Source organism: Rattus rattus, chromosome 3, assembly GCF_011064425.1.
Source record: "Rattus rattus isolate New Zealand chromosome 3, Rrattus_CSIRO_v1, whole genome shotgun sequence".
In the NCBI taxonomy this organism is placed as follows: Eukaryota; Metazoa; Chordata; class Mammalia; order Rodentia; family Muridae; genus Rattus; species Rattus rattus.
This window is the reverse complement of record NC_046156.1, coordinates 157,579,357-157,603,375: the sequence shown is the minus strand read 5'-3', so window position 1 is coordinate 157,603,375 and position 24,019 is coordinate 157,579,357. Positions and strand designations below refer to the sequence as shown.

General features: G+C 38.9%; 2 protein-coding genes across 4 annotated transcripts; one reads left to right on the top strand and one right to left on the bottom strand.

The window, feature by feature from the left end:
- The first annotated feature begins 1,367 nt into the window (after positions 1-1,367).
- Positions 1,368-18,262, top strand: E2f5 (E2F transcription factor 5). Of its 2 annotated transcripts, none has more exons than XM_032898706.1 (8): positions 1,368-1,781; positions 9,936-10,045; positions 10,665-10,827; positions 12,448-12,490; positions 14,058-14,122; positions 14,994-15,261; positions 16,642-16,686; positions 17,141-18,262. In XM_032898706.1, exons 1-8 carry the CDS (start codon positions 1,572-1,574, stop codon positions 17,248-17,250), a joined length of 1,014 nt encoding a protein of 337 aa, XP_032754597.1. In that variant the 5' UTR covers positions 1,368-1,571; the 3' UTR covers positions 17,251-18,262. The 2 variants fall into 2 exon arrangements, with proteins under 2 accessions (XP_032754597.1, XP_032754599.1); XM_032898708.1 differs by lacking the exon at positions 1,368-1,781 and adding an exon at positions 8,611-9,277 and having other exon boundaries at positions 17,141-17,845.
- On the bottom strand, positions 17,543-23,908 carry Rbis (ribosomal biogenesis factor). Of its 2 annotated transcripts, none has more exons than XM_032898709.1 (4): positions 23,802-23,908; positions 22,202-22,318; positions 18,478-18,594; positions 17,543-17,948 (listed from the first exon to the last, which is right to left on the bottom strand). In XM_032898709.1, exons 2-4 carry the CDS (start codon positions 22,313-22,315, stop codon positions 17,886-17,888), a joined length of 294 nt encoding a protein of 97 aa, XP_032754600.1. In that variant the 5' UTR covers positions 22,316-22,318; positions 23,802-23,908; the 3' UTR covers positions 17,543-17,885. The 2 variants fall into 2 exon arrangements, with proteins under 2 accessions (XP_032754600.1, XP_032754601.1); XM_032898710.1 differs by lacking the exon at positions 23,802-23,908 and adding an exon at positions 23,475-23,584 and having other exon boundaries at positions 17,829-17,948.
- Between the last annotated feature and the right edge of the window lie 111 nt (positions 23,909-24,019).

The following is a 24,019-nucleotide window of genomic DNA, read 5'->3' as shown; positions in this document are numbered from 1 at the left end:
CAATCTATACCACTCCTGGGTACATATCCAAAGAAAATTACAACCTATTACAAGGACATTTGATCACATATGTTCATAGCGGCTTTATTCATAATAGCCAGAAACTGGAAACAACCTGCATGTCCCTCAACCGAACAATGGATTTAAAAATAAGCGGTACATGCAATTTGCTGATGAATTGATGAAACTCAAAAACATCATCCTGAGTGAGATAACCCAAACTCAGAAAGATAAACATGGTACATACTCACTTATAAGTGGATAGTAGCTGTAAAATAAAAGATCATCATGCTACAGTCCAAAGACCCAGAAAGACTAAATAATACGAAGGGCTAAAGGGAGAACATAAGGAAAGGCTCAGTGGAACAGAATTTGCAGGTGGATTGGGGGCAGGTGGGGATTTTAAGTGTTGCAGCTTTGAAGAAAAAATGCTTCCCCTAAAGAAGTTTTGTTCCGGCGTTCTGGAAAATTTTGGTTTTCAGATTTACTAGTTAATGCTGTCCATTTCCCCTCTCGTTTTGGTGACCCGCACACCCCTCTACTCTTAATTTGAGCATTCTTGCATGTAGGATACATATCATTAATTCCTGCCAAAAAATGTTTGTAGTCACCTACTATTTGTTCAGTGTGAACGATAGTCAACCGGTGCGAAAAACAAGTTGTTTAAGTTTTTTTAAATTGTCTTATTTACTTACATTCCAAATGTTGCGCCCCTTCCAGGTACCCCCTCCAAAAGTTCTTCACCCCATCCCCCCCTTCCCTTTGTCTCTGAGAGGGTGCTCCCCACCTACCCCCACCCACCTCACGCACCCAAGTTGTTGAAGTTTTTAATCTTGATTCTCAAGTTTGCAAGTAAAAAACAAAATGTGGGAACACATTTTCTCCTCTCAGATCTGTGATCTTACTATACATCCGTAGTTTCCTATATCACTAAAGTACAATATGTTGAGAGTGTCCCAATAATACAAGTATTGGGCAAAAATATAACTTTTGTAAAGAATGCTACTTAAAAGCAGGTAAGGCAAAAGTTGGAGTTGGGGGGGGACGGAGTCTACCACCTTCACTTTCAAGGCTCGAGTCCTTCTGTGTGTGCAGAAAAGTCTTTGGAAAGGACTGAAGATCAGAGTCCAAAAGCCTTCGGGGACGCCGCGTTCTTCTATTGATGCGACGAGCCTTAGAATACTTGCACCTGATTTGATGCAAAAGAGACACGCGCGAGAGCTCCAGGCTTAGACTGCATGCTCGTCCTAAGCAGGACTATAGACGGACCTGGGCACCGCTCGCCCGAGGGAACGCGACTGCCCCGCCCCTCCGCGGAGAGTACGTTACTAGGCAACGCCGCGCGGCGTCACTTCCTGCCATTTAAACTCAGGCCCACCCTCGCGGCACTGGCCGCTCGCTAGAGTCCGCGCGCTCTGTAGTGCGGCGCGTTCTGTGGTGCCGCGCGCGAGCTTCGCGGCTCCAGGGACTGGTGAACACGGTGAGCGCCGCGGGCCGGAGCGGAGTCCGCGCACCTCCTCTGCCGGCGGCCGAGGGGTTCCCGGGCAGCGGACGTCAGGGCCGCGGCGGTGATGGCGGCGGCGGAGCCCACGAGCTCTGCTCAGCCCACGCCGCAGGCCCAGGCCCAGCCGCCGCCGCCGCCGCATGGGGCGCCTTCTTCGCATCAGTCCGCGGCGCTCGCGGCGGGCAGCAGCCGGCACGAGAAGAGCCTGGGGTTGCTCACCACCAAGTTCGTGTCGTTGCTGCAGGAGGCGCAGGACGGCGTCCTGGATCTCAAAGCGGTGAGCGGTGGGCGGGGATGGGGATGGGGAGGGCGAGGCCTGAGGGAGCTGGGTCTAACGCCCACACGCCGGCCGAGACTCGGGATCCGGAGGTACCTAGGACGTGGAGGGGCCGGGGTGGATGCGGGGCCCCCACCTACCGGCCACCGCGCGGCCCTGGCCACAAAGAAGCGCTCCGAGAGCCCAGGAATTCGCGCTCTGCTCTAGGCTCACTTAGGGTTGGTTTGCTGTTGGAAACTGGTGTCTTAATGGAGCGCTCTGCGGGACTTCGTGCCTGTTTTGAAGAACTTTCATGCCAGTTTTTCAGAATGAAAGAGGGAAAGAGAAAACTTAACCCACCTCCGCTAAAATAGTTTTTAGACGGGGAAATTTTTCATCGATGCTTAGGAAGTGAGATTGGATTTGTTGACTTAATTTAGAATCTTTCTACTTTTTAGACCTGAGATTTGCGATCACACGGAGAGGGGTCCGTTTTGTGACTTTCAGACTAATCGGTGGAATTACTTAGTCAACTTTATCTGGTTTTATAAGGATGTTTGCTTCGTTCTTTGCTATGGTTCGGATTTTTTCAAACAACAACAACGTGCATTTAAAGCTGTTTAGTCATAGTGATTTAACCGTTCCTGGCAAGACTTGGAAGGATTCCACAGCGCAGGGAGGGGGAAACAATATGGGATCGTGCGAATTAAAATTCAGCCAGTACACGGAGGTTCAGAAAGAGCCAATACTTTACAAATAAATAAATCTGCTAGTTTAAAATCACAGAGGATTTTATGACTCTGTGACTCTCTTATGACTCCTCTACCTGGCTGTCTGAGAAAACTCCTCACAGCATCTAGAGACTTGAGAATCATACCTTACCTTCCTGGCTTGAAGCTGTTACCATCCTCAAAACAGTGGCCAAGACGTTGGAAATAAGAGTCTGAGCTTGAGAGGCCTGCCCTCCAGAACTCCACTGCTGAGTGTCCTGGTCGTGGCCCAGTGGGGGACGCTGGCTTGTTGGCACTTGGATTCCCCTCCCAACCGCCCACCCTTTTCCTGGGTGTAGATGCCAGTTGGTGTCCGTTCTTACTTGAAAACATCATTCGTGGGACTTTTTTCCACTTTTGAAAATTTCTTGTATTCCCCTCCACTCCGACCTCTTCCTCTACTTAACAGGGCTTTAATGGGCATCTATAGGACTCAAATTGTAATGAATTGAAATGGTATGGTTTCCAGTTTCACTGGCATTAATGAAGTCAGCGGAGAAACACCTGATGTTACAAAACACCCATTGAAATCTGCTGTTTAAAGTTAAATACAGCTGTACTGGATGACTGCATAAAAAAAGCCAGAGAATTTTGGTGCTTTCCAAGTAAAAATGGGGTTTGATGGTTTGTCCTGAAACATGCTCAAACCTCAGAAAATAATAAACTTGGCCCCTTCACATGTATGGCAGCAGGTTCTGATATTTAAGGGTCTTTGTTTCTGTTATCTGGATCTGTCCTAAAGATTCAAAGATTTCTGTAGTCATAAGTAAATAATTACTTAAAATAATAAGTAATGACTTACAGAGACCCATGTACCATTCTTTTTGCTAGGTTAAAAAAAGAAACATTTTACCTATAAATACTTCTATTTTTATGTATATACATATAAAATTTTATGTATCAAAATGACTTACACTGAAGTATTCCTAGTGATGTTTCTCATAATACATCATTGTGAAATATTAAGACATTCTAATAATACATGTTAAAGATTGTCCTACACTTAGAATAAATTTCTAAGTGGAAAATTTAAAACATGCACTTTATCTTTTTAAATAGAGAATCTTTAATTTTGTGAAAATCACAAATATAGAAATGTATTACTTTTCTCATCAGATACCCTGAGTGGCCATAAAATATTCAAGACTATAGATGGTAACCCTAATATTCCCACCCGAATGTGTGCCTGTTACACTAAACTTAGGACTAAGTTCTGGGTTAGGTCTGCCAAATAAGTTTGAATGTTTGAAACTGGACTGTTTCTTTCTGTGCCTTACTGCTGCCTTTCAGAACTAGTAAGTCCTTGAAAATAAACTTAAGTTTTCATGTGTCTCTGTCCTTTATGGATTCCTTTTTTGTAACGAAAGGTGCATAATTTTACTCCCTGAGAGTAAAATAACATGTTAGGCAATGGGCATCTACCTGAAAAGGAGAGAGAGAACACTGATGGAAGATTCTGTAGAAACAGATTAAACTAGTTTTTATTTTTCTGTAGCTTAATCACTGAACTGTTAAGGAGTGTGAGTGTCTGTTGCTCTGAAAATTCCTGTTCTGTTCACTTTGCAGGTGAGTTTCTCTGTTTCATTGGCCATTTTAATGCCATCTTGAACTTTGCAAGCACATTCTGGATTGTGTATGTTGTCTTATTAAGTTACAAATTACCTGAATATTCTAAGTATTCTCTCTCTGATCCAGACACAAACTTAACAAATGACCTAACTGATAAACAACTAGAAGAGACATAGTTCAGCCTCAGGCTTTTAGTGGGTAACACGGTTTGTGAGATAATTGGCATAAGGAAGGCTGTGTGGAGCACAACAAGCCTTCAGTGTTTGCTTTAGGATTCTTAGGCCAGCCCCGCTCGTGGGTATGTGTAATTGAAAGTGGGTTCTGGAACAGGTATTTGTATACTCTATGCTCATGTCAGTGTTAATCAAATAGTCAAAAGTTGGGTAACTCAGATGTCTTTCAGTGATTAATCAAATGAGGTATAGTGAATGACTAATTCTGTTTTTTAGAAAGAAAAATTCTGGCACCTACAGCAGAAATGACCCTTGAGGGTGTTATACTGAATAACAGACAAATGCTGTAGAAGCCTTTCTTAAACATTTCATGTATGAGTGTACACCTGCACTACATATGTCTATGGAGGCTGCAGAGGCCGTACGACTGCATTAGATGCCCTGGGTTGGAGTTATAGATGGTTGAGAGCTGCTATGTGTATACTAGGAATTGTATACTGGGAATTGAATTTAGGTCCTCTGGCAGAGCAGCCAGTACTCTTAAACTGCTGATCCACCTCGTCATCCTCTACTGTGTGATTCTTATTCGGAGTATTTAAGAATACTCAGTTTATTAGAGACAAAGCAGGAGAGTGCCTATAGGGCAGTATAGAATGAAAGTTGATTAATGGGGTTGTAGGCTGAATTGTGCTCACTTCTTGGTGCTCTTCCAACCCCCATTTATTAAAATGGAACTGCATTTGAAGGAAGGTCCTTAAAAAGAAGTCTGAGTTAAGTGACAGCCCTGATTAAATCTGATTGGGCCCCTATGATAGTAAATTAGGAGACAGCAGAGGATTCCACACATAGATCCCAAGAAAGGAAAAGATGGGAGATGAGGGAGAGTGGTGTCAGATAAGATAAGATCAGATAAGATAAGATAGGAAGTGTCAGATAAGAAGAGGTTAAATATAACGACATGTCACAGTGAAACTCTTTGTTTTATATGCTAGTCAAAATAATTATATATAAGAATTTACCAACTATATAATTGTGGATATAGGCAAACAATCTCTAGAGATTTCAATTTGTAGATTTCAGAGGATTACTATGATTTTCCTAGTTAAACACTATCAAATATCTTTTTTTCTCCTCGTTTGATTATTTGTTGGTGACCTGAATTAAAAAATAGAAATGAACTTTCCCAGAACAATATAAAAGCTTATGCATTTCAGAACAATAGCAAGCAGTTGTAAACACAGAGGGTATTTTTAGGTGCAGTTTTTTTGGGGTATAGCATTGATAGATTAAAACACTGTGTCAGTAAATGATGCTGCTTTAGGAGAGGACCCTTATGCCCTTAGTGTCAGCAGTTCTTTGGTATTTCATTTCCTTGTTGATTTATGGCCCCTACAGACCCATTAGAAACAAAGTGGCCTCTCCCAGAAATTTTCTCTTGGCCTCACCTTAAGTATGTCCATTTGATAACATTTTATAAATGACCTTCACTTCTTGCCCCTCTTTGTGTGTGTGTGTGTGTGTGTGTGTGAGAGAGAGAGAGAGAGAGAGAGAGAGAGAGAGAGAGAGAGAGAGAGACTAGGGATTTGTACATATTTGGCAAATGCTGACACTAGTCTTTAGAATATTATTTCTTTTTAAAGATTTGTTTATTTGTACTGTTGTTTTGTACATGAGGCAAAACAACGGTACAAGTAAACGTGTGGTGGGCCACCTGCATTGAGTATCCATGGAAATCAAAAAGAGGTGGTTGGGTTCCTTGGAGCTGGAGTTACCTATGCTTATAATCATCCTTGTGGATGCTAGGAACCAAACCTAGAACTTCTGGAAGAGCAACAAGTACTTTTCTTAACACCTAAGCTATTTCTTCAGCTTCTATTGTTTAATGTTTTAAACATTATTCCATGAGATATTGTCAGCATAGGCATAAATTTAAGTATATATGCTTTTTTCAGTAAACAAAAAATAGAAATTAAAATTCCTGCTTTTATGCCATTTTTTTTAATCTACTCTTTATGGAACTTATAGACAAATTATACTTGAATTCCCTATTCAGTACAAGGATATAACTGAATTTAAATGCACAAATTATTTAAAATATTTTAAATTGTATAAAACTTTGTGTCACAAGTTTGTTTCATGAATAAAGATTAATGTCAAACATTGTCATTATTCTTTAGCCTTTTGGGCTTTTCTATAAAATGAGAACATCTACTCTGCAGAGACATTGTGAACTTTAAGTTAGGTAATGTTATAGCTTACCAGCAGAAGTACCTTAGTAAGTTGGAGCCAAGGTGTGCTGCAAAGAGATCACACCATACAACAGATCTCACATGAGGGGTGTATTGGGGAAGTGGTGTGTACAGAGGCTGCCTGTGAACGAGGGTAGAGGGGAAAGAGCAGGAAAAGAAGGCACTGACTTTTTGCTTTTTATAAGGGGATATAGTATAGGGAAAATCTTCACCTCATGGCAACAGTGGAAATTTTGGTGGCTGATGATGACATACCACTATCACTTGGTTACTGAAAGTGAATTCAGGAGTGGTGTTTTCCAACAGATATTTGTAGAGTCCTGTTACAGTTACCCTATTGCTATAGGTTAAAATCAAATATTTTATATATTAATTATGAGTAGAGTTTGAAATTAGGCAATAGTTAAACTAAGGAAATGGGTGAATATAAAATGCCACATGCCACGTCTGAAGTGTTAAAAGTTTATTCTTATTAAAATATGTTCTGGCTGACCTTGGTGTGTCACTTGAGAGCCTGTTGCCTTAATACTTGGAGATTTATTTTTTCTTTTTTGTCTGTGTTTGTGTGAGTGTCTGTGCCTGTGGAGGTCATCAGAGGGCATTGTGAATTGTTCCACATGGTTGCTAGGAATTGAACGTAGGTCCTTTCGAAGAGCAGCAAACGCTTTTAACTGCCAAGCCATTATTTCAGCCCTCCTCATCATTGTTTTTGGTGAAATGTCTTTGATTTTATACAGCATTGCTGTTAGAATACTTTGATTTTGAATTCTGGCTCTTATCTTAAGGTAAATTTCTGAATTTCAATCATGTATTGAATGCATATTTTTTAACTATTGTGACCCAGAAGAGAGTAAAGAACTTGCTTTGCAGGTAGAGACTGAAATATAGGAAGTTGTTTTAACTCATTTTTATGTGACTGACACCCCTTTAAATGGAACATTGTGGCACTTAAATCCTACCATATTGGTCCTTGTTTATTGTTTATTTCGCCTGCCTACCTGGTAACAGCTTTCAAAGTTTGAATATTATTCTGTCTCTAGACGTTATTTGCCTCCCATTTGTGAGATGTAATCTTATAAAGCAACTAATATTTAAAGGAGAAATAGTTTTCTTCCAAAGGATTGTCTTAGGGTTTGTGTATTTTTTACTATAAACTGAGTTGTGTGATAGATGCAACTTTTGTGACTTTCTTATAGTTTTTTTGGCCATCAAGTATAGAAAATGTAATCTTTTTAAAATAAACCTGATGCTCTTTTTACTAGCCACAGTATAAAAAGTTGGGATGAGGTTGGTGATTCCAATCCCTGCCCGCCTCCTTGGTACACTAGAGCAGTTTGAGGGCTGGATAAAAATGCAGTGAAGGCACATATAGTAATTTGAATGAGAATGACCCCTATAGGCTTAAATATTTGAACACTTGGACCTCAGTTGGTGGCATTGTTTGGGAAGCCTAAGGGGAGTGGCCTTGCTTGCTGCCACTAAGTGCTTGCTACTCAGGAAGTGTATTACTGCTGGCAGTATGAAAGGAATTCCTTCTGCCACTCTTGTTTGTGCTTTTTACTTTAAGCTTGTATTTGAAGATGTGAGTCCTCAGCTTTCTGCTCTGGCCAGTGTTACTGTCTGCTGCCAGGCCTCCTCCCTGCCATGATGTTCTCTTATATCCCTTTGGAACCATAAACCAGAATAAACTCTTCCTTAACTTGGTTTGGTCATGGTGTTCTATCACAGCATCAGAAAAATAACTAATAGATTAAGGCCCCCTTCAAATTCATGACACTGTTTTATTTTTATTTTTTTAATTATACACACACACACACACACACACACTGTCACTTCTTCAGACACACCAGAAGAGGACATCTGATCCCATTACAGATGGTTGTGAGCCACCATGTGGTTGCTGCGAATTGAACTCAGGACCTCTAGAAGAGCAGTCAGTGCTCTTAACCTCTCAGCCTTTTCTTAGAGCACCGACTCTTAAGTTTAACATGGGCAGTAATACTATCTAGTACTCCTTCTGCACTGTCCACTATTTTATGTCACTATTTCACTTTCTCCTCTCCTCCCATCCCTCTAGCCCAAAGCTGATAAGAAAATCAGACATAGTAGAAATGAAATGTCTGCTCTATTTTGTCTACTAATAACTGTATTAGCCCAGTGAGTGCTGTGCAAGTTGCTAAGGTTCATAACAATCTCCCTAATTACTGTCCTTCTTCCCTTTTGTGTTATTAACTCTGTTTGTCAGATTAGCCATATCAGCATACAAGTTGAAATAGCACCTAACTTAAAAGAGGGAAGAAACAACTTCTTAGAGACCAGACAACTCCTGTGGTTATGGCCCTCTCTGTTCCTTGTTGTAGCAAGACACTGGAAAGACAATGTCTATACTATCTTTCCAGTTGTTCTTACAGTTTCTCCACGAGATCCCCCTCCCCTGACAAGATAGGTGTGTTCAAGGGAATCACTTGTCTCTGAGACTTGCCTTACTGCAGTGCATGCATGTTCATCCTTACATCCGTTGGTTCCACTCTTCCTGCATGCATGACCATTGTGTCAGTGTCAGGGTACTCTTCATTTTTCACACTTTGTTCCCATGTTAGGTGGATCTTGTGGATTCCACCTGCTCCTCAGATGTCTGTCACCTGAAGACAATCCAAATGATGTCTAGCTTGTGCCTCCCTTATAACTCTGGCCTCTCTTCCATGACCTATGTTCCTGTGTCCAGTGATCTCCTTTTGGATGTTACAGTCTCTAAGGTTAAGTTCCTGACTTCCATCGCTTCAATATTTTGTTACTCTGACCTTCTCTAAACTTCGAGGGAAAAAACTACCAAGTTTTCTGAAAGCATTGTTAGAACCACCACTATGTTACAGATTTTTATTTCTTACTAATTTAATGCTGGTGGGATGGAATTATTCATGCATGTTTTGCTATGAGCTTATAAAAGAAATTCTTATTAAATAAATAGGTTCATAATTTGTATATATAATTCTGAATCCCCTTGTTCCTTAACTGCTAAAAGGCCCAGATATAAAGAATAAGGCTGTCTTTTGGTGAGATTCTTCTGAAGAATGAAACAGAAAGTGACAAAGACTGAAAACTAGTAGTTTTTCCTCATCTTAGTACATAAATTGACAAGGAATTACTACTATTCTCTCATATTTTTATGGGCCTCATGTTATGACCTTAATTTTTTTTTCTTCCCTTCAACATCTGCAAGTGTTTAGACAGAGTAATTTTTCTTGTATTGGCAGAGTCTGGGAAGTGCTTCAGATATATCTAGCTATTGTTCTAAAGACATTGAGTGGGTCAGATTTGGGATTAGACTCATGCTGTGACCTTGACAGTTAACACTTTCATTTTAAAATATAGACATGTTAACTATGTTTTCTTTGTTCTCTTTTTCCTAAACAGGCTGCAGATACTTTGGCTGTGAGGCAAAAGCGAAGAATTTATGATATTACCAACGTCTTAGAAGGAATTGATCTAATTGAAAAAAAATCAAAGAACAGTATCCAGTGGAAGTAAGTCACAGACCTTACTCAAACACTGTACCTGACAGAAATCAAACTTGAAACTTCCTTTTCCCGAATGCTCGATTTTAGTCCTGTAATTACACCAAACCTGTCTTCCCCGGGACAGTTCTCTGACCCTATCCATTATGTGTTGGATGTTTCCTTACCCTCTCCACAGTTTTATGTATTAGCTATGATATGGTTGCTTGCTTATGACAAATACTTTGTTTTTAAAAGTACTTCCTTTGGCCTTAGTTTTGTTTTTTTTTTTTTCTTTGTTAAAATTCTACCCAAATACCAGAAGTTATAGTTAACTTTACCAGCATCTCAGTGTACACTAGGAGAGTTTTAAATTTAACTATTAGCATTGATAAGATTTATTTATTAATGTGCATTGGTATTTTACCTGCACATATGTCGGTGTGATGGTGCCAGATTTTCTGATGGATAGTTGTGAGCCGGCATGTGGGTGCTGGAAGTGGAACCTGTGTCCTCTGGAAGAGCAGGCAGTGCTCAGAAGAGTATAAACTCATTTTGATTAACCTATGGGTCAATTTTATTACTACAAAAAGTAAATGATATTAAATGGGTGTCTGATCCTGTGGATATTTATTCTAATGCTTTTAAGGGGTGTAGGTGCTGGCTGTAATACTAAAGAAGTTATAGATAGATTAAGATGTCTTAAAGCTGAAATTGAAGATCTAGAATTGAAGGAAAGAGAACTTGACCAGCAGAAGTTGTGGCTACAGCAAAGCATCAAAAACGTGATGGAAGACTCCATTAATAACAGATATCCTTCTCCATAAGTTACATATATACGCTGTTTTAGTCTCGTCAGTTATCTGTGTATGCAGTTAAGTTTTACAAATGAACTTAGCATTTATAGTTTTCTAATAACTTAGACTAGTATTTTAACATATGGTCATTTTTAAGTTGTGTGTATTAACATTTTTCTGTTGAAGTGAGGGGAGAAAGATACATACTTTCAGTGTACTGACAGACAGGATGCAGTATTGTTGCTTAGCAGAGGTTTGTGAATATTACTGCTATTAGAAGGTTCCTTAAATAAATATATTCAGTCCTGAGGCAGTAAGAACTGAGCAGCTTTCAGTTTTGAAAAATTAATTTGAGTTTAAAGGAATATCATAAATTTATAGTTCATGCAGCTTCTGCCTAATACTGTTGCAAGAATGGTTATTGTGGTCAATGTGTTCTTTACACAATACTGTCTTTCCTTAGAAACTTTAGATTTCTTTTGTGTGCTTGTTTACCTGTACTTTTTGTTTGTTTTATTGAATTTTTGAGACAGTTTCTCTGTGTAGCCCTGGCTGCCCTAGACGTTACTATGTAGACCAGGCTGAACTTGAACTCCTACCTTTGCCTCCCAAATGTTGGATTAATGGCATGTGCCACTGCCCCCTGGCTGCTTACCCCCTGTAATGTTTTGAAAAGTTTGCAGGTTTTTACTCAACTCGCAGAAATATTTGAGTAAGGTATACAATGCATTCCTTATGTTATCTTGTTAATTTTGTACGGGGGTCAGAGCTCCATACTCATGTTAGACCAGTGGGGATTTTTAAGATGTATTCTGTGGAACCCGAAGATTCAGAAACCATTGAAGAGATCTAGAATTTGTTGCCCTGCTTTATAACTTTATAAGATTTTGGCCAATTCTTAGAAATGGCAAGGGCTCATCCAAGAGCAGAATTATAGTAGACTATTCAGGCCTGAACCATACCAACATCCATCTGATCCTCACATCCAAAATGCAATGATCTGATGCCTTCCTCATCCCAGGGGCAGGCAACCTGGGATCCTAGAGTAAAGAGTTGGTCAAAATTATTCAAAGCAACCACTTCTGAAATGTTTCTCCTTCTCCAGCTTGCTTTTTATATGGAGACCCTAACAAAGGCTCTGGACTAATGCTATGTCCTGTCTTCTAATCCCACTGTTCTAGTTCCCATGTGACCTGTGACACTTTTGTCTAGGAGCTATGAGCCCCTTTCTTTAGCCATTTAATTCAAATAAAAGTTACCCAAGAAAGTTGAGCCTGCATGGCTCTTCTCCACCAGTGTGATGCTCTTTCCCATCCATTCGGTATACACACACACACACTCTCTCTCTCTCTCTCTCTCTCTCTCTCTCTCTCTCTCTCTCTCTCTCTCTCTCTCTGTGTGTGTGTGTGTGTGTGTGTGTGTGTGTGTGTGTGTGTATGTGTGTGTGTGTGTGAAAGAAACCATTTTCTATCATACCCCAGAAGGCCTCAGAAGTCATGAACCAGAATTGCTATTTAAAGAGTTGTATTCTATTTGCTTGACCATGTTGCAGCACTTTTCATTCATCGGATTTCACTTCGGCATTTAGGTATAGTAAGTAGTGATGTGCTGTTCCTTAACTCTTATGACAGTACGTTTTCTTATGTAACTCACGAAGACATCTGCAATTGCTTTAATGGTAAGTACTATGAGCCTGTTTTTATATCATTTTATTCTTATTTATTTTGGTTGTTAGAGACAGGGTTTTTCTGTGTAGACCAGGCTGGCCTCTAATTCAGAGATTTGCTTCCTAGGATTAAAGGCATGGCCACCACCACCTGCTATATTCTTTGAACAACCTGTAGATAATTCCCCACTCAGCCTGTTGGTATTTTCAGGAGTTGGGGATGTTTTTGCCTTTCTCTGCAGAGGTGCGCTGATAGGTTGCTTCTGTTTCTCTTTTTATGGCTTTTATTTCATGTGTGGGAGGGCAGGGCAGCCAATGGAAGAGGAATTTAAATCAACAGGATTTAGCACAGCCTTTGAAGGTCACAGTCAATAACAAGACTTAAGCTGGATCCAGGGAATGTGAAACGTTAAGTATTGTCATGAAACCCAGTGAGCAAAGTTAGGTGAATCTACTTTATAATCCTAGTCCTAATCCTGCTCCAGCTTCTGTGTTCCACATTTACTGCTTGAGGTGGCCATGCCACATATTAACTAAAGTGAAGGACACTACATCCGAAATTGTGAAATAAAACTCTATGCTTCTTTATATTATGCATGTTTCCTAAAAGGATAGCATGTGTACTACCCACCCAGAGTAATCAGTTGGCCAAGTTATCATTTCAAATGCAAGCTGAATTTCAATGTAAAGACTGTTAGAAATACAAAAAGGCTTGTTCTATTTTACCAGCAGTTTTTATGCATTTTAATGAAGTTTGGGGAAATATTTACTAATTTGAGATTGCATAAAAACTCTGTAATATGTGACTTCAAAATAAGTTCACTTAAGTGTAACCACTTACTCTATCATACCTAGTCTCTAATGTCCTCTTTTATAAATGGTTTAACTGCTTTAAGAGACAGTATTTATATGAAGAGACAAAAAGAGTGCATAGTCTCAGAATATACAGAACACCAAGTAAAAGAAAGAAAGGATCTAAAAATTTCAGGGAGAATAGCAGCTAATTCTGAGAATGAGTCTTTATGAGCTGATGTCTTCATTTAATGTGCAGAGTGCAGCAGGCTATTGTTACGGCCTTTGTTTTATAAGTCTGATGTCATCGAGCCTAGGTTTCTGGTTGGTTTTTTAAGACAGGGTCTCAGGTTGGCCTCAAACTCTGTGTAGCCAAGGATGACTTTCTGGTCCCTCCTGGTCCTTCCCCTTTGCACTGGAATTACAGGCATGACCCCTGACTTATCTGGTGTTGGGGACAGAACCCAACCCAAGGCTTTTTCAGTAGGCTGACACTACCAAATGAGCTACACCTCGAGCCTGTATTTATCTTTCTGTTTCTTTAGATAAATTCTCAAGTAGCCCATGGTGGCCTAGAACTCATTCTTTAGCAAAGGTTAACCTGGGATTCGTAATTCTCCTGCCTTCAACCCCCCTGCCCCCACCAAGTGCTGAAATTAAAAACATGTACCACCTAACCTGGTAACCTGGGACTAAATCTACACTTCTGATTTCAGATCTTCCATCCTTCCATCTCTTATGATCTACAGCATTCTTACAGTTGTTAAGTATTTATTTATCTTGCCAGGTGATACACTGTTGGCCATTCAGGCACCCTCTGGTACACAGCTGGAAGTACCTATTCCAGAAATGGTATGTAGCATAGCTGTTATACAAGTGAAAAGAAAAAAACTACTGTCTAAAGAGAGACAAATGTATTTTTTGAGCAAAATAAGAACTATTAGAGTATGAACACTTTTGAGTTATTGCTATTAAGATATATATCTAAAAACACTGATATCTGAATATGAACATCAATACTTTGGTAAAACTCTCTAAATTTGTACTTCCCTTCTCCCCTAATCTTGAAGTATTTAGGAATTTACATTATTATTTGTTAAAGCCTCAAGAAGCAAATTACCTTTTTGAAAAAAAATTTTTTTTATCTATGTAGGAAATCAAGTCAGTTGTCTTTTGCTTGATGGGTGGAAAGGTTTTGGTTTGTGAAATTTGTAAATTCAAACAAGATGTTGAGATAACCAGTCAGAGATTGGAGTTTGTGCATGTGGAGAAGGTATAGAACATTACGAGCACCACCAGGTAATATCACAGACAGTGAAATGGATAGCAGTGTACCCTTGTAGTAATCATCCCAGCATGTGAGAGACTGAGGTTTGAAGCCAACCTGGACAAAACAGTAAAAGGCTATCAAGTAAAGATGAAAGCGGGGAGCAGGAAACAAATAGAAGGGGAAGGGGGAAATGGTGGGACAGGTTAATTGTTTAGAATTCTACAACTACTCTTTTGATAATCACCATTTGAGCAAAGTTTACCATTTAGGCACAAGTGGCTTACAGACCTTAGGATCCTATTCTACTTGGTCATTTTTTCATGTGTTGCAACCAAATGACTTTGTTGTGTGAATTTAGGTGTTAGACCCCTAATGACTTTGCTTGGTGATTGAGTCTTCCAAGTTAGCTAGCTGTGATTAATACTTATTTGTTTATACCCAATAACTTCAAAGGGACAGAATGGACAAAAGAAATACCAGATAAATCTGAAGAGTCACTCAGGACCAATCCATGTGCTACTTATAAATAAAGAGTCCAGTTCATCTAAGCCGGTGGTTTTTCCTGTCCCCCCACCTGATGACCTCACACAACCTTCCTCCCAGTCCTCAACTTCAGTGACTCCACCGAAATCCACCATGGCTGCTCAAAACCTGCCCGAGCAGCATGTTTCTGAAAGAAGCCAGAATTTCCAGCAGACACCAGCTACAGAAATATCTTCAGGTTGGTAGAAAGCCTTTGGTGTAAATATTTCACATGAAAACATGAATATTATATGAAACAGCTCAAAAAGCTATTCTGAATTTGTCGGTTCTTATATCTGAGGCAAAATAATCTTACTCCATGTTTTAATTTAGTATCATCTATAGTCTATATGCCTGTCACTAAAATAGATATAAAATTTTAAGGCATATCCTTTCTATATTGCTAGACATATACATGTATGTATATATACATTACAGAAATATTCAGTTACAGTGTTTAGATTGTATAGAACTTTTGTTTCTCAGCAAATACAAATGTCACTGCAGATGTAAAAAGCTGTATTATATTATAACTTGAATTGGTTAGTAATGGGATATACCTCATTGCTTCCACTTCAAGATTTCAAATCAATAATAATGAAGCTAGAAAGATTTTACTTGGGGTTGGGGATTTGGCTCAGTGGTAGAGTGCTTGCCTAGGAAGCGCAAGGTCCTGGGTTCGATCCCCAGCCCCGAAAAAAAAGAAAAAAAAAAAAAAGAAAAATTTTACTTTGGTACGGGTCCGTTTTTAAGTTTTGTGCTGCCTATGTATGTTTTGTGTCTTTCTATACATATTTTTATAGTATAGTTGAAGAGCTGCAGAAGAGAAAGTATAGTCTTTAAGAAAGTACTAAATAATTTTAATTGGAATATATAAGGCAAACAAACTGTATATACTTTAGCTTAAACTTAGTTGGTACTTTGGCTTCCACAGAAAATTAAGAGAACTGAGTATTTTCTGTGTGTCATTTAGTATAAGAAAGGTCTTGGGGGGCCACATTAGACATTTTGAGTATCAGATGAAAATGCTAGCTAATAAAGCCGTTAAGATTTGTCACGGGAAAGTAGAAGTTAGAGTTGTACAGTGATGAGCATGGGAGTAGGGGACTTGGAAACTGTACTTTTGGAAATCAGAAGGTAGCCTTTCAGAAGCTTCAGAGACAGAAAACTAGATATTTGCAGGCAGAGCAGTTGAGAGAACAGTTACGACTAGAATAGTGTGCTACCAAGGCGGGATAGGAAAAAGAAATAATAAGCAGATATGAGAAATACTCTTGAGGCAAACTAAGTTTTGATGTATAAGATAGAGATAAAATGAGCAGGAGAAATGAAGTGTTGTTGAGTGATAGGATTATATCACACTTGTGACACAGACTAGGTTTTAGAACAGTGGGGAGGCTTTGTGTCTCTATGTTCAGTTTGGAAGTTTAAAGTTAATGCCAAGAAAGTAGTTAGGTAATCATGTGATTTGTCTTTCCGTAGTGTTCTAGTACTTTTACTTTTATTCCACCCATTAAACTAATAATGTGACTATCACATTGAAATTTAATTGCCCCTATTACATTTCTGTTTCCAACAGGATCTATTAGTGGAGACATCATTGATGAACTGATGTCTTCTGACGGTAAGAAGTTGACAATTTTACTATTGGATATATATCACTACGAGAGTTTAAATGCCACGTGACTCAACATTATAGTAAAGTGGAGAATCTTTTAAAATTTTTATTTACTTGCATTTTAAGAGAAAACTCATAAGGAATACTTACCACTTTATTGGAAACTATTCACCCAGGAACAGGAGTAATCGAATGTGTCACAATCAGCAGTTTTGTATGTACTCTCACCATAGACAATTACATGCTGCCCACCTGAATCACTGAACTATGCCTAAAATTAGCCAGGGTGCTTTTTGAAATCTATAAAATAATTATTATAAATTAACTATCTGTAGTATACTGTTTAATAATTTCTCTAGGCTTTTGTACAAATTTTTGAACTAAGCTGTGAGAAATTGTTAATCATCATAATTCATATGTAGAAACTAACTCTAATAATGAAACTCTTTTTCTTTTGCAGTGTTTCCTCTCTTACGGCTGTCTCCTACCCCAGCAGATGACTACAACTTTAATTTAGATGATAATGAAGGAGTTTGTGATCTGTTTGATGTTCAGATACTAAATTATTAGATTCCACGGAAACTTGGGACTGTTATCTACCTCTAACTGTAACATTTTAGAATTCTTAATAACCTAAGTATTTAAAATTATGAATGTAACACCTTTTTAGTTCACTGACTCTAAAGTGTTTTCCCTAACATTTTACTTTTACTTCACAAAACTTGAAAGGGCTCTGACTGCTTCAGGGGGGTATAATTAACTGTCCACCAGCATGCCCCTCCAGTGATTACACTCAGTTTCATTCAGTGCTGAATTCTGTAGCTTCTTCTTAGAGGACAGTTACAGCAGGCTTCAGTTCATCATAACAGAACATTGTCCAAAAGATCACTTACTTGTCCTATGTTTTTACTGCCGCAAAGCTGTTTCTATGTATCCTTCAAACAGACATTCACTGCCATATATAAAGTGAAGGATATCACTGTTGAGTGAACAGATTTTGTGAAGTGCCTTCTGTTTTAGCACTTTAAGTCTATCAGTTTGTTGATTTTGACATTCCACTTTCCTAGAGTATAGGAAAGATCTGTTTATGTAGTTTGTTTTTAAAATGTGCCAATGCCTGTACATTAACAAGATTTAAAGAAATAAAGTTGTATGAAACATTGAATTTATTGGTCTTTGGGGAAATGTGATACACTGTCACTGTATTACAACTGAGCCATTAGTCGTGTCGCTTCATCAACGTTAGCTGGTTCTTTTTCATGGTGCTTCTGAAGAATCAAAAGGAAGGAAGTAAAAAACAAAACACCCAATTAGCAGATCAAATCTCCCTGAATACAAACTGTTACCTAGTTTAATACCTCTAGTTTACTTGTTTACATTTGGAAATACAATATATTCCATATTTAGACTTAATGTTTGAATATGACTTGAATGTACCACATAGAACAAAATGCTAAGTAAAAATTACTATACTGGAATTCTAGTAGAATCATTGTATATAGTGTAAACATTAGAATGAAGCAGTTGTTTTTCATTGTATCAAGAGTAAACATCAGAATAAATAGATGTTTTCTTAGACTGAGACCTTGAAGAAAGTTTTGTGGCAAACTTTTCTGTAGCTGTTGGAGATTCAGTCTACAGAGGCTATATATCTCCTTGCTTCCAAAGCAAGGCCGTAATTCATCCTCCAATGACCCTCTTTGATTGTAGCATGTGACCCAGCAAAAGGACAACTTTATACTTCAATAGTAATAGTCTTCAATGCATCAGTCAGGAAAGCAACTAATTTCTACTTACCAGCTCTTTCTGCACAGACTTAAGAGAAAGGCTTTTTGAAAAGTTTGCAAGTTCTTTCTGTATATTTACAAAAGCTCTGTTCATTCTGTTGACTTTTTCATGATTCATAATGTTTATCTGTTAAAAAAAAAAATCAACCATAGTCTCATAACTATGAAAGATATAAGGTTCTCATCTTTTTATCTTGTTAAGCATAAAAAAGTTAAGTACTGGACTACCTAAATGACTTAGTAAGTAAAGGCATTTGCTGTGCAAGCTAGGCCACCTGAGTTTGATCCTCTGAACTAAGATACACCCTTCTCCTACGCATGTCATGCATGTGGCACAGACAGACAGACAGACACACAAAGGTTTTTTAAATTTATTTTATATATACCAGTACACTGTAGCCATCTTCAGACACACCAAAGGAGGGCATCAGATCTCATTACAGATGGTTGTGAGCCACCATGTGGTTGCTGGGAACTGAACTCAGGACCTCTGGAAGAGCAGACAGTGCTCTTAACCACAGAGCCATCTCTCCAGCCCACAAAAATGTTTTTTGAAAAACCATAAATTCTTTAATAAACTGATAATTCACACTAAAACTACAGTTGAAAGTTTGGATTTTTAATAACCATGTAGATTTACCTCATACTTAAGATTTTAAATGTATAAATAGATTAAAATATATGATCTGGGATTAGAAAGATGGTCCAGGGGAACCAAGTTCAGTTTTCAGTAACCACATTGTTGTGGCTCATAACTATCTCTAACTCATCTCTACCGGATCTGATACCCTCTTCTGGATCTGCAGGCCCACACAGAAGTGACATGTGACACACATTAAGGAAAGACTAATTTTTTTTAATGTGACCAGTCCTGGCTATGGTGGTTAACTCTCATAAGGAACTTGAATCAAATGCTTTTAATCCCTTCAAACACTAAACTCTTAAGCCCTCTTCTGAACCACATTCTCTAGATGGGTGCCCCAGTAGCCCTCTTGAATCTAAGCATGGAGAAGAAATAGTGCATTAAACATTGCTACCACTTTCTCCTTAAAAGCCTTTGGTTCCTTTTGTATCACCATCCTCATGAGATAACCAATACTCCTCCCTGACTACAGTCACCCAGAAACACACTTATTTGCTGCTTTGTGAAAATTTCAAACATTGATTCTGACCACTATATATCACTGCTTAGTGAGTTCAACAAACCTATTCTAATGGATTGTTCATCTCAAGGTCATGAGCTGTGGGGCCTTTTTTACATTCGACTCTACCCTCTGTTCCTATGAGACCTTTAACTTTCAGTTTACTTGTTCTAGTCGCAATAGGCATTCACTCAAAAACTTTCCAATCCTCACAGTTTACCTTCTTTCTTCACTCGCATGGATTTAATCACTTCATTATAGTCATTTCTTTTATCTCTTGACATTTTCTTGGTAACCTGACTAAATACAGTTGAACTATTCTGAGTTCAGATCTTAAGCTAACTAAAGTCAAAACTGGCTGGCTGGCTTCACTAAATTCATTATCACAAATTTTAGTCTATCATTTACATCAAGTCTAAAAAAGCTACTTTCTGAAATATGAAATCTAGGCTACCTACTTAGACCCTTCCTCTGATCCTATCAGCTTATGTAAACGTTCTAGTATATCATCGTTCAACAAAGTAATCTTCCTTAAAAAGACTACATTCTTTCCTCACTTGGAGTGATGAATGTTCTTAGTAGAAGATGCTATTCCCAGGATTCCCCAGCTCTGTTGAATTAACTCATCTTCACTCTACAAAGACAACCCTGTGGAAAACTCCAGACTTACCATTCCATCCAGTTTTTACTTCCTCTATAGTTAAGTTACAAATCTCCTTTAATAACTATATCCCAGTTCTTTAGAGAAACAAAAATCTAGCTTTTTTGGTTTTACAGGTTTTTGGGAGTTGGGGGAGGGATAGTATTTAAGATAGGTTTTCTCTGTGTTAAACAGCCCTGGCTGATCTGAAACTCACTTTGCAGACCAAGCTGGCCTTAAACTCACAGAGATGTGCCTGTTTTTCCCTCCCGAGTACTGAGATTAAGGGTGTGTGCCATCACTGCCTGACTAAAAGTGAGTTTTTAATGGACTGTTGTTACAACTATTACATCCTAGAAAGTTGATTATTTAAACTAAGAAACATTGTAAAAGTATGATCTACTTAATAATGAAAAATTTTCTCATATATTTTGAAGTATAAAGACTTATAAGTTTTATGTTTATGTCCACCATGTACATAAAGGGTGCCACAGAGGCCAGACAAGTGTATCAGATCCCTAAAACTGGAGTTATAGTCAATTGTAAACCATAGTCCTCTACAAAAGGCAATAAATGTCCTTAATGCTAGGCCATCTCTCAAACATGTATTTTGAAGAATTAAAAAAAAAAATGTATTTCAACCAAATTCATTTTACAGGCTTTTAAATTCCAATCTACTAGCTACCAAGCTGCTGGCTTACATTGTAGATCTTTACTATTCAGAGTGAACTAGTAAGAACTGTCCTCCATTCTGTCTTAATAGTGATGTCTATAGTCTCATACAGCTTAGTAGGCAATGTGTAGGACCTCATATATGTGCAGTTGTGGGACGGGGTGGTTTTACCCTCCCTCCTAAATTTGTAATTTTTTATTTATTTATTTATCTATTTTTGGTGTTTCTACTAGAAATTTTTTTTTCATCTTTATTACATTGGGTATTTATTTACATATCGATTGTTATTCCCTTTCCCCGTTTCCGGGTCAATATCCCCCCAACACCTCCCCCTCTCCTTCTATATGGGTGTTCCCCTCCCCATCCTCCCCCCATTACCGCCCTCCCCCCAACAGTCACGTTCGCTGGGGGTTCAGTCTTAGCAGGACCAAGGGCTTCCCCTTCCACTGGTGCTCTTACTAGGCTATTCATTGCTACCTATGAGGTTGGAGCCCAGGGTCAGTCCACCTATAGTCTTTGGGTAGTGGCTTAGTCCCTGGAAGCTCTGGTTGGTTGGCATTGTTGTTCATATGGGGTCTCAAGCCCCTTCAAGCTCTTTCAGTCCTTTCTCTGATTCCTTCAACGGGGATCCTGTTCTCAGTTCAGTGGTTTGCTGCTGGCATTCGCCTCTGTATTTGCTGTATTCTGGCTGTGTCTCTTAGGAGAGATCTACATCCGGTTCCTGTCAGCCTGCACTTCTTTGCTTCATCCATCTTGTCTAATTGGATGGCTGTATATGCATGGGCCACATGTGGGGCAGGCTCTGAATGGGTGTTCCTTCTGCCTCTGTTCTAAACTTTGCCTCCCTATTCCCTCCCAAGGGTATTCTTCTTCCCCTTTTAAAGAAGGAGTAAAGCATCTGCATTTTGGTCATCCTTCTTTCATGTGTTCTGTGTATCTAGGGTAATTCCAGCATTTGGGCTAATATCCACTTATCAATGAATGCATACCATGTGTGTTTTTCTGTGATTGGGTTACCTCACTCAGGATGATATTTTCCAGTTCCATCCATTTGCCTATGAATTTCATAAAGTCATTGTTTTTGATAGCTGAATAATATTCCATTGTGTAGATATACCACACTAAATTTGCATTTTAAAAAGGAGGCTATTTACCTTAATATTTTTAAAAAGTCTTGCCTAGTAAGAAAGGCTACGAACTTCTGGGTTAAGTAACAAAATGCCATTGCTAGTTTACATTTTGCTTGTAAACAATCACATCAGAATGCTTAAATGCTCACCTTCTTAAGATTAGTAGTAACTGGTTTTGCCTTGTTTTTAGCCTTCAAAGTTTTGTGGCTGGCTATATGAAATACATTCCTGGACTTCTGCCCTTTTAGTTTGTTCTTGGCCATTGTCTAGAAAAAGAAAGGGGTTCAGTTAAACTGCTTATATTTTGAACCACGAGTCAATTTAAAATTTTAAAGTCCATCTTAGTTCTGATTATTTTAAAAGTTGTTACAAACATCCTGTCTTTCACTCCTAGACATTTTGCCAGGTTTTCAGATATGAGGCACACATATCTCAAACGTTCCTACATCCCTAGCACCAGGTCTGAGACTCCTAGTCCTTGATTGAACTTGATATCGATCACACACACACAAGCAAGCTTTTGTGTTAAAGACCATTATCCCCATCTTACAAATGTAAAAAAGCGATGCAAAAATTTAAAGCCATACAAGTTAGACTAGAGGTCATTATGTTATATTGCCTCTCTCATGAACAAAAAACTGCTAATTTTCTGCTTTTGTGATTAGATCTTAAACAAAATCATGCCAGGCAACTTAAGTCCATTATCTTCACTTCCAGTGTATGGTTTTGGCTGCTTTTCTGCTGCAACTCTGGCCCACAAACTGTTTATTTAGCCTTCTCTTTACTAAAAGATTCCCTAGTTTTTGCACATGTCAACTACACACAGTGGCAATTTTTATTAAGTATGAAATTGTAAAGCATCCAGAAATTAAAAACATCAATGGTTGTCATAACGTACACAGGGCAATATGCCTTGGTCTATTATGTCCTTGGTACTCTTGACTCTGGCCTGAAATCTGCCATATCTTCCCTTCCCATTTTGCTCAGACTATATCTTGGCTGCACACACAAGGAATATGCATATACAATGACTATACAATGCCATGCATGACAGGTAACCTAGCATGTTTTATGATTTAATTAAACTATGCATATACAATATGCATATATATCCCCATATATACAATATATATGTATACATTTTACATATTTTATGTATATAGAAACAACTCACTTTTGAGCTCTAACAGTAATTATATTTTTCTGCTTAGAAATAAACAGTAGAAAAACACATGATTACAGGAGTAAAAAGAAATAACTAAAAAGCCATTCAACCTATGTTATCTAACACCTCCCCCCCCCCGTCTACCCTGTCATCCAGTATTCACTAATTATTTACTAAGTCTGAAGTAATAAAGAATGGGTATGTAAGTACACACAACCAGATTTTACATGCAGAAAGATTATCAACATGACGCGTACAAAGTTAATAATGTTACAGACTCGAATGACGAGCGACGCTAGTAAGTGGAAACACAGAAAGGTTCCAGAAAATCAACAGCCTAACTGAAGCCAGGTTCAGGGAAAACAGTCTGCTACTTTAAAATTCTGATGAAGGCACCAAGGGGTGGCCGCAAGGTTTCGGGCCTGGGCACCCAGGTAGTTCCATCGCCCACGAGAAGTCGATAGAGAACTAAAAGTTGGGAGAACAGAGCCCTCGGAACAGTCGCAGCCAGTAGTCCCGCCACTCTCTGCCTGGGCCCCAAACATTTCACCATAGCGCTCCGAAAAACCCCATTAGCTTCTCACCAAAGTTCACGAGACTGCACGTTCACAGTGATGCCATCCACAAGCTCAAGACACAGGAAGTTCCGGGAAGAGGAGCCAATCAAGTGAGCTCGTTCCAGCCGTAATCCCACCTACCGCAGGGCCTCCCGGAGCTGGGTCACGCCCCCAGTTCTTTCAGCCCCGCCCTTCACAATAGGTCCCCAGAGCGGAGCCCCGCCTTTTCGCCGTGGCCCCGCCCA

What these genes read in the sequence shown, in the direction of transcription:
- Rbis (XM_032898709.1), bottom strand. Translation starts at nt 22,315, where the DNA reads ATGGCCAAGAACAAACTAAAAGGGCAGAAGTCCAGGAATGTATTTCAT. An exon ending in TTACTACTAATCTTAAGAAG is followed by an intron (nt 18,595 to 22,201) that starts GTGAGCATTTAA and finishes TTTTTTTAACAG; the next exon opens with ATAAACATTATGAATCATGA. An exon ending in AGTCTGTGCAGAAAGAGCTG is followed by an intron (nt 17,949 to 18,477) that starts GTAAGTAGAAAT and finishes TTGATTCTTCAG; the next exon opens with AAGCACCATGAAAAAGAACC.
- E2f5 (XM_032898706.1), top strand. Translation starts at nt 1,572, where the DNA reads ATGGCGGCGGCGGAGCCCACGAGCTCTGCTCAGCCCACGCCGCAGGCC. An exon ending in GCGTCCTGGATCTCAAAGCG is followed by an intron (nt 1,782 to 9,935) that starts GTGAGCGGTGGG and finishes TTTCCTAAACAG; the next exon opens with GCTGCAGATACTTTGGCTGT. An exon ending in CATCTGCAATTGCTTTAATG is followed by an intron (nt 12,491 to 14,057) that starts GTAAGTACTATG and finishes TTATCTTGCCAG; the next exon opens with GTGATACACTGTTGGCCATT.